This window comes from Suncus etruscus, chromosome 14 (assembly GCF_024139225.1).
Source record: "Suncus etruscus isolate mSunEtr1 chromosome 14, mSunEtr1.pri.cur, whole genome shotgun sequence".
NCBI lineage: Eukaryota > Metazoa > Chordata > Mammalia > Eulipotyphla > Soricidae > Suncus > Suncus etruscus.
In genome coordinates, this window is record NC_064861.1 from 91,647,941 (window position 1) to 91,663,050 (window position 15,110).

General features: G+C 39.4%; 1 protein-coding gene and 1 non-coding gene across 2 annotated transcripts in view; one reads left to right on the forward strand and one right to left on the reverse strand.

The window, feature by feature from the left end:
- LOC126027521 (sulfotransferase 2A1-like) overlaps positions 1 to 14,742 on the forward strand; it is a 158,705-nt gene extending 143,963 nt beyond the window's left edge. The window contains exons 4-5 of the mRNA XM_049786513.1: positions 11,791 to 11,971; positions 14,554 to 14,742. Coding sequence (XP_049642470.1) covers positions 11,791 to 11,971; positions 14,554 to 14,666 — 294 coding nt within the window. The 3' untranslated portion in view covers positions 14,667 to 14,742. The remainder of the gene's footprint in view (positions 1 to 11,790; positions 11,972 to 14,553) is intronic.
- Positions 3,698 to 3,804, reverse strand: LOC126029229 (U6 spliceosomal RNA). The gene has a single exon (XR_007502872.1). It is a non-coding gene; the product is annotated as a U6 spliceosomal RNA (small nuclear RNA).
- Positions 14,743 to 15,110: the final 368 nt, after the last annotated feature.

Below are 15,110 nucleotides of genomic sequence, written 5' to 3' on the forward strand. Positions count from 1 at the left end.
AATTACATGTAATCTGATTGATCTCTCAAGTGTTGACAGGGCAGTGTTGAGGTCTCCCACAATTATTGTTATTATTGATGTCTTCTTTCAAATATGTCAATAATTGTGTTAGATAACTTGCTGGTCTCTCAATGGGTGCATATATATTTAGTAGTCTCATTTCTTCCTGTTGCACATATCCTTTGATTAGTACAGTGTCCAACTTTGTCACTTGCAACTTTTCTGAGTGTAAAGTGGTATCATTAAATATTAATATGGCCACCATTTGGAGCATTCTTAAAAACGATCATAATTTTCAAATTTAGAAAACTATGTGCTATGGCAATGAGAATAGTAAGAGGAGTCTATACCATGAAATATTATCTAGCGGGTCATGAGCCTCCAGGTTCCTTTCCTAAAAGCAACCAAAACCATGAGCATTATGGTATAATGGTAAACTACGTACAATTGCAAACAGATTACAATAACATATTCAACGAATGAGCTTTGTAACAGGAGTTTATGGCATGCAGCTGCATATTCCATTGCTATCTGTGGACATAAGCATTAGATCAGGGTTGGCAAACAAGTTCGACACAAAGAGCCAAAATTTTAAACTATGAGTCAGAGAGACACACCACGCAGCGACCTGCCAAAACAGAAAAACACTCACACAAAAGCATATAATTTTAACAATAATATATTAAACACATATTGCAATTTGCTATTTTGAGTGAGGGTAAAAGTCCTGTTCGCCACCCCTGCATTAGATTATATTAGCATGCATAATCCAGTAAAAAATAAATAGAATTTTTTTGTCATAACATCATAATGAGTGCTGTCTTGAGTCCAATATATTATAGAATTGCAATGTGGAACTGGGGTGACCAATCTATAGCTCCAAGTACCACTGTGGACAAAATATCAAGAAGTTATTATAGACATAGTATAATTAAGAAATTAAAACTATTTATAGAAAGTACTGTAGTGGGAGTCCATGGCTTCCAAATGCTCTGCACCCGTTTCTGTGGAGATAGCATTACACCATTATTATAGATATCTATAAAGAGCAGTTGATTGGACACCTAAATCTAAACAGCTATATTCATTCTTTACATTAACATTTAAGAAAATTAAATAATTAACATTTAAGAAAATTATTGACAGAATGGGCTGTTGTGCAATTATATTGTGTAGGGTTGTTGTTATTACTATTGGAGATTTGGTTTGTGTAATTGGTCTTTGAGTAGCTCATTTAGGGTCGGTTTGGTTAGTACAAATATTGAGAGTTCTTTTTAGTCTGAGAATGGTTTTAACCCTCCCTCTCATGTACAAGAGAGTTTCTTTAGGTAGTGGACTCTAGGTTGAAAGTTTCTTTCATTCAGTAGTTTGAATATGTCAATCCATTGTTTTTCTTGCCTGGATAGTTTTAAATGGATATCTGATTTGATTTTTATGTTGTTTGCTTGAGGCTTTTTTCTCCCTTACTGCTTTATTTATTTATTTTAATAATATCTTTATTTAAGCACCATGATTACAAGCAAGTTTGTAATTGGGTTTCAGTTATAAAAGGAACACCACCTTCACCAGCACATTTCTACCACCAATACCCCCGATCTCCCTCCTCCCATATCCCCTGCCTGTATCTGAGACAGGCATTCTACTTCTCTCTCTTATTAACATTGTCATGATAGTTGTTAGTGTAGTTATTTCTGTAACTGCACTTACCACCCTTTGTGGTGAGCTTCATAATGTGAGATGGTCCTTCCAGTCCTTGTCTCTATGGCCTCTGGGCATTATTACAATAATGTCTTTATTTATTTATTTATTTATCTATTTTTGGTTTTGGGGGCCATATCCAGTGACGCTCAGGAGTTACTCCTGTCTCTGTGCTCAGAAACGCTCCTGGCCTAGGGGACCATATGGGATACCCGAGATAGACCCATGTTCATCCTGGGTCATCCACGTGCAAGGCCAATGCCCTACAGCTGTGCTATCACTCTGGCCTCTACAATAATGTCTTTTATTTTTCTTAAAATAAAGAAAATAGAGGAGTGAGACTATTTTGTGTCTCTCGCTCTCCCTCTGACTTATTTCATTTAGCATAATAGTTTGCATGTTCATTATGTATAGGGAAATTTCATGACTCCATTTCTCCTGACTGCTGCATAATATTCCATTGTGTATATGTACCAAAGTTTCTGTAGCCATTGATCTGTTGAAGGGCATCTTGGTTGTTTCCAAATTCTGGATATTGTAAATAGCACTGCAATAAAAATGATTGTGCAAAAGCATTTTTGTATTACGTTTTTCATTTTTCAGTTTTTTGAGGAATCTTCTTACTGCATATTGTTTTCCATAAAGGCTGAATGAGATGGCATTTCCACATCAGTGAATGAGAGTTCCTTCCTTTCCGCATTCCTGCTAGCACTGATGGTTCCTGTTCTTTGTGATGTGTGCCAATCTTTGTGGAGTGAGATTGTTTTGTTCTTTGAGATGTGTGCCAGTCTTTGTGACATCATTGTTGTTTTGATTTGCATCTCCCTGATGACTAGTGATGTGGAGCATTTTTTCATGTGCCCTTTGGCCATTTGTATTTCTTTGTGAAATTGTTCATTTCTTCTTCTCATTTTTGATGGGGTTAGATGTGTTTTTCTTGTTAAATTCTGTCAGCACCTTGTATATATTAGTTATTAGCCCCATATCTAATAGTTATTGGGTGAATAGTTTCTCCCATTCTGTGGGTGGCTTTTGCATCCGAATTGCTATTTCCTTTGAGGTGTAGAAACTTCTCAGCTCAATATAGTCCCATCTATGTATTTCTGCTTCCACTTGTTTGGAGAGTGCTGTTTTCTCTTTGAAGATGCCTTTATTCTCAATATCATGGAGTGTTTACCTACGTGTTGTTCTATGTACGTCCTGGTTTTAGGTTTGCTATCAAGATCTTTAATCCATTTGGATTTGATGTTTGTGCATGGTGTTAGATGGTCTGAGTTTTCATTTTTGCATGTGGCTGACCATTTTTCCAGCTTTCCTTGCTTCTTTTTTATTTTATTGACCTTTTATCAAAGATTAATTCTATGTCTGGGAGTATTCTCTAAATACTCAAGTCTATTCCAATGATCTGAGGGTCTGTCTTTATTTCAATACCATGCTGTTTTAAAAATTATTGCTCTGTAATACAATTTAAAGTTGGGGGAAGTGATGTCTCCTATATAACCTTTCCTAAGGGTTGTTCTAGCTATTTGTGGGTGTTTATTTTTTAAATAAATTACAGGAAAAAATTACAGGAGTTTTTGACTCACTTTTTTGAAGAATGTCATGGGTATCATTAGAGAGATTGCATTAAATATGCACAGTGCTTTGGGTTGTATTGCCATTTTAATGATGTTAATCCTGCCAATCCATGAGCAGGGTATGTGATTCCATTTTCTGTGTCCTGTTTTATGTCTTGATGAGTCTTTTGTAGTTTTCTTTGTATAGGTCCTTCACCTCTTTAGTTAAGTTGACTCCAAGGTATTTGAATTTGTGTGACACAATGTGAATGGAAAATTTTAATGTCCATTTATTCTCTGTCATCTTCTCTGTCATTATTGGTGTACAAGAAGGCCATTGATTTTTGCATGTTGATTTTGTAGCCTGCCACTTTGGTATATGAATCTATTGTTATAAGAAGCTTTTTGGTAGAGTCTTTAGGGTTTTCTTTTCTTTTCTTTTCTTTAATATGTAATGCTTCACGAATTTGCATGTCATCCTTGCACAGGGACCATGCTACTATTTTCTGTATTGTTCCAATTTTAGTATATGTGCTGCCTAAGTGATCATGTCTTTAGGGTTTTCTAAATATAGTATCATGTCGTCTGCAAACAGTGAGAGCTTGACTTCTTCCTTTCCTATCTGGATGCCCTTTGTATATTTTTCATGACTAATCGCTATTGCAAGAACTTACAGCACTATGTTCAGTAGGAGTGGTGAAAGAAGGCAGCCTTGTTTTTACCCGATTTTAGAGGAAAGGCTTCTAGTTTATCCCCATTTAGAATAACATTTACCATTGCTTTGTGGTAGATGACCTTGACTATGTTGAGAAAGATTCCTTCCTTTCCCATTTTGATGAGTTTTTTAAATCAAGAATGGGTGTTGAGGCCCCAGAGAGATAGCACAGTGGTGTTTGCCTTGCAAGCAGCCGAACCAGGACCTAAGGTTGTTGGTTCGAATCCTGGTGTCCCATATGGTCCTCTGTGCCTGCCAGGAGGTATTTCTGAGCAGACAGCCAGGAGTAACCCCAGAGTACTGCCGGGTGTGGCCCAAAAACCAACAACAACAAAAAAAAGGGTGTTGAAACAACAATAAAAAAGGATGGGTATTGACCTTATCAAATGCTTTCTCTGCATCTATTGATATGATCGTGCATTTTTCTTTTTTCTTTTTGTTAATATGGTGTATTATGTTGATTGATTTATGTATGTTAAATCATCCTTGCATTCCGTGGTCGTGGTGTATGACCTCCTTAGTGAGGCAATGGATTCTATTTGGTAGGATTTTGTTGAGGATCTTTGGATTCATCAGAGATATTGGTGTAGTGTTTTTCTGTTTTTTGTTTGTTTGTGTTTGTTTGTTTTTTTGCAGCATCTCTGTCTGGTTTTGGTATCGGGGTATGTTAGCTTATAAAAACTATTTGGTTTTCTGTAATCTTTAGTTCTGGGAGTTTCTCTGCAATGATGTCTTTGACTGTTGATTCTTCCTGGGACTTTTCTTTCTGTGTCTCTGGGACTCCAATTATTCTTATGTTGTTTCTGTTGAATTTATCAAAGACTTCTATTTTCATCTGCTTACATTCTTTGAGTACTTTTTCATTGTCTTATCATTTGCTTTAAGGTTCTTTTCAAATCTCTTCTGTTTATGGAGTTTTTATGCATCTCATCTTTCAGCTCACTGATTCTATCCTCAGCTGCTGTTACTCTGTTGAAGAGACTTTCTATTGAGATTTTCATTTCATCTACTGTAATTATCAGACCTTTATTTCAGTTTGGAGTTTTCTGATTTCTATCTTCATAGCCTCTTGATTCTTATTTGCATTCTGTTCAATTTAATCTATGCTTCCTTTGAATTCTATGAACATCCACCATATTTCTTCTCTAAACTCCTCTTATCTGAGAGGCTCAATAGGTGGTTGGCACTTTTCAGGTCATCAGAGCTGCCATCTTTATTCTCTACATCTGGTTGGCCTACATTGTTTTCCCATTGTCACCTTTGATTTTCTTTTTTTTCCCTACGTGTTCTAGTGGGTTTTATTGGCTAGAAGATGCATGCAACCATGAAGCAGAGAATCTAAGATTTTGTTTCCACCCTCCTTAGGCGTTTCCAGTTCTCCTTAGATCACGCAGCTTCTTCAAGGGCTTCTGGTGGTTTGCTCTCAAAAGTACCAGCCAATCATCAGGCTGTAGTGCTTTACAATGGCATTCAATAGCAATCAGTCTCTAACGCCCTTGAGCATTTCCAGCTCACTTCTGATCATGCAGCTTTCCAGGTGCTTCTGGGCCGGGTTGGTCTCAAAAGCCATAGCAGATGGTTTTGCTGTAGCCCTTTGCAATTTCCTTACTTCTTTAAAGAGTCGATCTCTCTCTTTGTATTTTTCTTTTTTTGCCATTTGGATTACTAAACACCTTGGTGTTATTCTGTTATGGTTTATTTTGTTTGGCACTCTTTTGCCTCTTGAAATTGTAGAGTAACCTCTTTCCCAATGGTGGGAAAGTTATTTGCTATTATCTCCCTCACTACTTGCCCTTTCCCATTTTCTTCTCCTTCTGGAATTCCTATAATTCAGAGATTTTTTTTCCTCTTGTCTTTTTTTTTTATTAAGCACCTTACATTTTCTTCCAGGGTTTTGCCGCTCCTTTCTTTTTTGACTTCTTTATCACTGCTGGCTTGTAATTTTTCTTCAAGTTCATCTATGTAATTTTCCACCTGTGTAATTCTACTATTATGATTTGCCAAAATATTTTTAGTTCCTTAAGCTCCATTTCTATGGATTCACTCGTCTTCTTAAAGAGTTCTTTGAGTTGGTTAAATTGTTTATCTATATATTTTTTAATTTCACAGGCTAGTGACTCCTTGATTTTCATTTTATTTTGTTTTGTTTTTTGGGGGGATCACACCCAGCATGCTCAGGGGTTATTTCTGGCTCTATGCTCAGACATCGCTCCTGGCAGGCTCAAGGGACCATATAGGGTGCTGGGACTCAAACCATCATTCTTCAGCATGCAAGGCAAACGCTTTACCTCCATGCTTCCACTCCAGCCCCTTGATTTCCATTTTAAACCTTTAAGTGTTGATTTTAGGTCCTCATCTTTAAGGTTAAGGCATTTGGCTGGACTTGGAGATTTGCCAGGATTTTTTTCTGTATTACCATATTAAATATCTTTCTGATGGAAAGAAGGGTGTTTCATCAATGGCACTGGAACCAAGAAGGAGGCTGAGGGAAGGTTGGGAAGGAGGCCCCTTTGAGCTTGGTGGAGCGGGTTAGGATGGGAGCCTCCCTGATCCCTCCCAGACACAGGTCTGACTGTCCCCAGGGAAAAAGAATTTATGCAATGGTGTTGGGACAAGGAAGGAGGCTGAGAAAAGACTGTCCTTTGCATTTGTTGGAAGGGATCAAGGTGTGAGTTTCCCTAGTCCCTCCCCAAAACAAATTTGACTGACCCCAAAGAGCAAATAAATAGTGATAACACTGAAACCAATAAGGAGACTGAGGGAAGGCTTGGAAGAAGCCTCTCTACAAGCTTGGTTGAGGGGATTAGGACTGGAGCCTCCCTCTTCCTGCCCAGAGACAGGTCTGACTATATTCCCAAGGAACAAAGATTCAGCAATTGGCCTGTTGCATTTACTTTCTGAACACACTTATCATTGCTTCTCTATCCCTTTATTTGTTCTCACTAATTTTTATTAAACATGGATTTACCAAGTTGTTTCATGATATGGTCGTTTCAGGCATTACAAGGTCAAAGACCAATTCCACCACCAGTGTGACCTTTCTTTTTTTTGTTTTGTTTTGTTTTTGTTTTTGGGCCACACCCGGCACTGCTCAGGGGTTACTCCTGGCTGTCTGCTCAGAAATAGCTCCTGAAAAGCACGGGGGACCATATGAGACACCGGGATTCGAACCAACCACCTTTGGTCCTGGATCGGCTGCTTGCAAGGCAAACACCGCTGTGCTATCTCTCATTCACTAATGCCCCCAATATCCCACCCACCACACTAGCCTGCTTCCAGCAAGGCACAGAGTTAATTTATAGTACTGTTACAACACAAAGGCAAATGAAATTATATAAAATTAAATGACAGGGGTCAATTAGAAATAATCTTTATCTCTATGATGTTACAAAAATCCTTGGGTTTTGGTTCATCCTAGTTTGCATTTCCTTCAGTCTTACTATTTAGGCTCACTTGGTCTGATAGATTTCTATGGAACTTCCCCACCAAATTTCCTGTGATACTACTGGGATGACATAACTAGAAAATTTTTAGGTGTCAAGTGGTAACATGATCCAAGATCTATAGATATAAAACAAATGTAATGTCTTGGAAGTTTAATAAGGTTAAAACGAGGATTTGAGGGCCAGATCAATAGAATAGTTGTAGGACATTTGCCTTGCATGTGGCCAACCCCAGATGGACTCTGGTTTGAGTCCCAACATCCCATATGGTCCTCTGAGCCTTCCAGGAGCAATTTCTGAGTACAGAGCCAGGAGTAACCCCTGAGTGCCAACAGGTGTGACACCCACTCCAAAAGATGAGGAGTTGGGTCTTTTCTGTTGTAGAGTGTAGGGGGTGGCACTGGGCTGAAGTAGTTCATGCAGAAAGAAAAAATTTTCCCCTACCTTTCTGAGAATTCCAGATATCAGCCAAGACCAGACTACTTGGGAACTTGGGTCATTATTTTCTTTTGGAGGATGGTGGAGGAGCCAGGCCACTTTTCTGCTTGGCTTGGTGTCTGCTGGGTTTTCTGATGATGGTGTATTTGTGTGTGAGGTGGATTCAAACACCTTCCACAAGATAAGACCCAGTTTCAATCCAGTAGCCTGATCTCACATGAGAGGACTTGATTGGTCATATACTTCGATGTCAGTCATGGAACTGGGACTTTTTTGTTATAGATGCATAGGGTGGTATTGTGTTGCCATCTTATTTCTTCAGCATAAATGGAAGGTTCTTTCTCTTCCTCCCCTCAGTCATGTCTGAAAATCTTATATTTAAGATCATTTACTCCAGAGTCATATGCATTTCATGACTTCCCCTATAAGTGTGCTTCTGTCAATAATTCCTCATGCAATTTGACTTGCTTGTCACCCAATTATATAATTGTGGGCCATTTCTCCCAGAACCCATGTCACTGTTATCTGGATTAGACGTTTGCAAACTCCCTGTAAAGAATCCAATTGAGTTTTGTTCTAAATTGGCCTTGCCTTTTGTTTTGTTTTGTTTTGGGGGCCACAACAGCAGTGTTCAGGGATTTCTGCTGAGAACTTCTGGAAATGCTTGGGGGACCATATGGCATGCCAGAAATTGAACCTGGGTTGACCACGTACAAGGCAAACACCCTTCATGCTCTATCATTCCAGCAAACTTATATTACATGATACAACTGTTACAAAGTCCTGATGTGTAATTCTTACATGTGGGCAATTCTTACATAAATATCTGTGTTTAAGAAAAGAGTTTTATTTGAATGTATGATATAACTCATGTAAATATGAGTTCAAGGTATAAGGTTGGATCCTTCACTAGTGATTTAAGAGCTCATTTTTCAATGCTCTCAAAAATACATTTCATAACCATTGACAGTGGTAAACCAACAATTGGGTACTATAAACAAACTGTGCGGAGGGACTTTTGTGCTTTCAATTTGTCTTTCTTTTCTTCAATTTTTTCTCTCTTTTTTTTTTGTTTTTGTTTTTGTTTTGGATCACACCCGGCATCGCTCAGGGGTTACTCCTGGCTCTATGCTCAGAATATTGCTCCTGGCAGTCTCGGGGGACCATATGGGATGCCGGGATTTGAACCGATGACCTTCTGCATGAAAGGCAAATGCTTACCCGCCATGCTATCTCTCCGGCCCCCAATTTTTTTCTTTCTTAAAGGATAAGTGTTAAAAAAATACAGTAGTAAAGGTGTGAAAGTGGCAATTGCTGTTGTTTCATAGGCCCAGCAAAATATGGGGGAAATGGGAAAAAAATCCTTGGCCTGATTACAAGAAGGTAAGGGTAAGGACTGAGAAGGTCTTTGGTAATATCACTTGGAAAGTCTCATCATCTATCTCCTGTACACACAGGAAAACTGGTTTTCAAACATAGTGTAAAGTCTAAAATGTGGGGAAAGAGAGGACATTTCCAAGGGACAATATTTTCCATGGCAATAGTCAAAGGCAGATCTTTAAGAGAGATGATATATTCAAGACCCATGTAGCTATGTGTTTGCATAAAAAAAATGGGTTGCCTAATCTGCTTGCAGGGCAGGTCTCTCCGCATCTAATGGTAAGATGAACTAGAGGATGGTCAACATCAGCCTGACTTCAATGAAGGAAACCACAGAATCCAGAATCTTTAAATATAGGAACCTGACATTAGCAACAGCTAAAGTGTGAAAAAGTTTCACTGGGACCACGGAGAATGACTCAGAGGTTGGGCAGACTGGTATGCCTAGAACCCAGAGTCAGTCTTATGGCAATAAACTTCAGGGATGAGGCCTACTTGTAATCAGGCCAAGGACTTTTTTCCCGTTTCCCTCATATTTTGCTGGGCCTATGCAAACAACAACAATTGCCACTTTCACACCTTTACTACTGTATTTTTTTAATACTTACCCTTTAAGAAAGAGAAAAACCTATCTTACTGAACTTAAAAATAAATAAATAAATGACTGTAGTAGAATGTCTCTCTCGAATACAGGCAGGGGATGGGAAGGAGGAAGGGAGACATTAGGGGGTGGGAATGTTGCACTGGTGAAGGGGGTGTTCTATTTATGGCTGAAACCCAACTACAATCATGTTTGTAATCATGGTGCTTAAATAAAGAATTTAAAAATAAAAAAATGGGTTGCCAAGATGGGAAATCTATAGAGACCCTGAGAGAATACTAGGAGAACATGGAGTGTACAGACAAGTCAGTATGCTCATTGAGTTCTGACATGTGGGGAGGCTTCTAACATGGGATTACCCACTCCTTTCTCTACCTCCTCCTCTCTGCAGTGCCCTATGGATCGTGGTTTGACCATGTTCATGGCTGGCTATCCATGAGAGAGCATAGCAATTTCCTGTTGCTGAGCTATGAGGAGCTGAGAAGGGTAAACTCTTGTTTCCCCATCTTTCCCGCACCCCTCTTCCCTCTTCCTCCTCCTTCTCTGCTTCTTCAACCACCTTCTCTGCAGAGCAGAGGCATATGATGGGTCACCTTTGGTGAGAACAGCTAGTGTCAGGAGTGTCCCACTTTTGGTGAACATTCCCCAGGTTCCACACTCTTATCTGTGCCTCTTTTACAGCATGGAAAGGCGTGTCCTTATTGTTGAGAGACTTGAATGTAGGAGAGTCACATGGACATTGGGTCCCTCTTTATGATAGCAGAGGTACTGATCATTGGGGGTGGTCAGAGAGCAAGAGCTTGTGGAAACAACTGATTTTCACACCCAAAAAATTATACCAGGAAGCAACCTCCTGTATCACTTTCCAGTCAAACTAACACAAACAAAATACCCTCTAAATAGAAAGATGAAGGGAAGGAGTGACAGCACAGCTGTAGCGTGTTTGCCTTGCAAACACTTATCATATACGGACCTATCATATACAGACCCTGGTTTGATCCTTGGCATCCCAGTTTGTCTCCTGAGCCTTACAGGAGTAATTTCTGAGTACAGAGCAAGGAGTAACCCCTGTGCATTTCCAGGTATGCCTCACCAAAAAACAAACAAACAAACAAAAAAGAAAAACATGAGACTAAACTAAATTAAAATAAAAACAAGTAATTGAGTCTGTTTAAAAAAATAAAGAGAAAGATGGAATTATCTGACTTGGGCAAGTACTGAGATGAGATCATCTCTAGAAGAAAACAGTGCAAAACCAGAAGCTGAGCCATTGAGATCAGATGAACTCTGTCACTAAAAAAAATGGAGTTAAAACAAAGGCACTAGCTTTTATGCTTCCACCTGTCAATCAGCAGTTCCACCCTGTCACTGGGAATTTTTTATTTTCCAATGGTACCTTCCCAACATTTACTTTGATACCCAGTCCAACTAACTCATTCTTGGGGGAGGGAGGAGCCTTTCAGCTACCTCTACAACCTTCCTGACAGCTATTTATAAAGCTGTCAGTTTCCTTGTGAAACTTAACCAGGACACTGAGAGGAATTGTCCATGAGTTCCAGCAAAGTCCTTCCACAGAGCCATACATATTTCTTGTATTCTCCTGCAGGTTCCCTGTATGTGTCAAACCCTGTATGAAGGAAGACACTGTAAATAAGTATATGGTACCCTTAGAGGTATTTCTGGAATCAGTTTTACTTGATGGAGTCATGAGATTGTCAATTGGACTCTTACATATTTGTCAACTCCTCTCTAGCATTGTTCTTGGTTATAGGCATCTAGCGGTTTTTCAACATTGTACTTACTTATGTGCCAGAACCTGGGTTGCCCACCTCTAGGCCTCTCACTTCTTAAGGCTGCATTGTTCCTCCTTTCTTTCTACCTGCATGACTTTTTCCCCCTCTCATCTACTCTCAGCAATCTTCCTCTCTCCAGTCCTTGCTCTTCTGTGGTTTCTTCCAGGACCTGAGAAACACTGTGAAGAAGATAAGTCAATTCCTGGGTGTGGAATTAGGCCAGGAAGCCATAGAATCAGTCCTCAAAAATTGTTCCTTCCAAGTTATGAAAAATAATAATATGTCCAACTATTCCTCCCTTGATGACAGCCTTATTAATTCAAAACAATCTCCCATGATGAGAAAAGGTAAGAGAAAATTTGTGTGTTGTACAATAGGACACTAAGTTTGGGACCATGAAGTGACTGAATTCACACACATACATCATCCATCACCCACTGTTCCTCTCCCATAACCGGTGTGGAAGAAATTCTCTCAGAGTCATGATCTATGGCTCCAGACACTGGCTGAAGCTAATCCTGGCTATTGGGAAACATATGTGTGAGATCCATAGACTGATCTCTTCAATCAGAGCTTGGTATGGACAGGTCTGTTCTACATGAAGAGTGCTGGTGAATCTCCACCTGCTGTTAAACAGATCAGGCTGAATGACCTGAAAAGGGGCACTCAGACTGGGGAGAGGAGATGGCCACATGTGAGTAATCCCTGTGGGGATCAACATATCCAATTCTCCTGATCAAGGAAATGTCTCAAAGAGTGTTTTTCATCAGGTGAGAGAACAGGACAAATTTTTTACTTGGCTGAAAACCTGTCTTGCTATAAGACTTTTTGAGGTGGGCCAGAGTGATAAGATAGTGGGGAGGGCATTTATTTGCCTTACATGAAGCGGACCTGGCATCCCATATGGTCTTCTGAGCACCCCCTGGAGTGATTCCTGAGCAATCCCTGAGTACTGCCATTGTGACCCAAAAACAAAATTAAACAAACAGGAAAAAACTTTGCAAAGTATCTGTATAAAATACAATATATTCTCCATCCTTGGAATCAAGATGAAGAGTTTCCAGGATATAGAGAAGAGTAGCAAGGCCAAAACCTTTTGCTCAAATCTATCCAAGACAGTGTTGTATAGAAAGGAGGAAATAAATCATCTTCATTTTAAGCCTAGTAGGCTGTCGAACAGGGCTATGGTGTCAGGGAGTGTCACTCTGCTGGCCTTGTTAACAGGATACATTCCTGAACTCTTGTGATTATTGTCATTTTGATATGTTGTTTTTATTGTTTGTTTTAGAATGAACAGTACATTTGCCAAGGTTTGAGATTTAATTAAATTTCTTTCACTTAGAATAGGACCCTATATTTTGTAGTTCATACCACTGCATTTTGGAAACAGATACATTTACTCATATGTCAGGGCTGATGCTATTGATGGTTTGATTGTTTGAACATCTGGGGTGACAGTATGATACTATGTATGTGGGAAGGACAATACTCATGGGCATAGTTAACGGAGAACTTTCCTCAGTGAAATTTCTATCTTTAAAAGTTTTATGACCATATAACCCCTGACCAAGGACTTCAAAAATGTATTTGAAGTTAAATTATTTAAGATATAATTATCAAAATGAAGCCCTAAGAATCAGCCACAAGAGAGAAATAATCACTAGTACAATGAAAGTTAGAAATAATCTGGGAAAAAACTGGGCTCTGAAAGGAAGGAAAGTGATAGGCATGATACCATTCAGTAAAAATATTGCAAATTACAGTGTCTAAAAGAAAAATTGAAGAGAGAGAGAGAAAGAGAGAGAGAGAAATGCAGGCAGTGGGTATTGGCAGGCACCTGTGGGTATTGGTGGCAGGAAATGTGCACTGGTGAAGGTACAGATGTTGGACATTGTATAGCAGAAATTAAATCACAAGCAGTTTTCTATCCATGTATCTCATGGTGATTCAATTAAAGAATTTATTTATATATAGAAAATCAGATCTAAATTGACATGGCTATATAAGAAGCCATATAATATCCATATAAGAAGTAAGATAATAGATACAGGTGAGTCCAAGGAGAGAAAATTAAGAAAGCACATCCCACCAAGGGGAGAAAACTCCCCAAATGTCCCCAATCATTCTTTTTGTTTTTGTTTTTGGGCCACACCCGTTTGACGCTCAGGGGTTACTCCTGGCTATGCGCTCAGAAATCGCCCCTGGCTTGGGGGACCATATGGGACACCGGGGGATCGAACTGCTGTCCATCCTACGCTAGCGCTTGCAAGGCAGACACCTTACCTCTAGCGCCACCTTCCCAGCCCCATCCCCAATCATTCTGACATTGCTATCTCCATACTAAGATTAGTTTGGAACAAATTAATTTCCATTTTTTTTTAAAGGAAAAAGGGGGTCTGGCGAAATAGTACAGGGCACAAAGTATTTGCCTTACATGAACCTGACCCAGATATGCTCCTTTCCTTTCCCCTTTCTCTGCCTTCTCTAGGCACCATCAGGAGTGGTCCCTAAGCACAAATCCTAGAGTCAAGTCTGAGACTGCCTGGTGTGGCCCAAAACCCAACCAAGAGAAAAGAAAAGAAAAATATCTCTAACCATACTTGCCTGCCACACGTCTACTCAAGTGAAGACTCTGTAGCTGTCCTTTTCTGCATCAGGCTCTTGCAGAGTTAAGGGCTTACTTTTGGCTCTGTGCTTAGCTATTTGTTCTAAAGAGGCACATAGGAGCATATATAGTGTGAGTGGCCAGTCACATATATGGGAAGCATCTTAACCACTGTACTGTCTACTTAGGTCCCAAATAAATATTTAAAAAATGCAAATAAATGCTTTTAAACTTCAAAAAAAGGTGTTATATCTGGGCCAAAAAATGTCTGATTTCGTAGATCTGACATAACCTAACCTGTGTCTCTCCTTAACTTTTTGTCAGGTGTTACTGGGGACTGGAAAAATCATCTCACAGTGGCCCAAGCAGAAACCTTTGATAAAGTATACCAGGAGAAGATGAAAGATCTTCCTTCAGAGCTGTTCCCATGGGACTAACTCCAATAATGTTCAGGATCTCATACAGATGCGCATCCCTGTTGTGCTTCTGACCAGGATAAGCCTGGAGTTGTGTATATGCCTGTGATTTTTAAAAATCTTTTATTTATTCCTGAAGATAATGAACTTATCTTGACGAATGAACTCTTTGCATTTTTGAGAACATTGCCAACTCCTTCACCTGTGTCCTGCTTGCATATTTCACTGGCAAACCAGTTTTTGAAATAAAACATACTTGCATGTTTCACACAAATAAAGATTATTGGGATGGTGTTACTTTTTTTTTCAATTAAAATGAAACAAAGCCAAGGAAATGGGATCAAAGAGTGGTATTAAAGTGTTTATGAGTAAGAAAGAATCTTCCTGGGGTCAGTTAATGTCCATGCTAAAGGGCTGAGACTGGGTCCTGCCCTCTCTTCTCAGTATTGTCCACAATGTGGATTC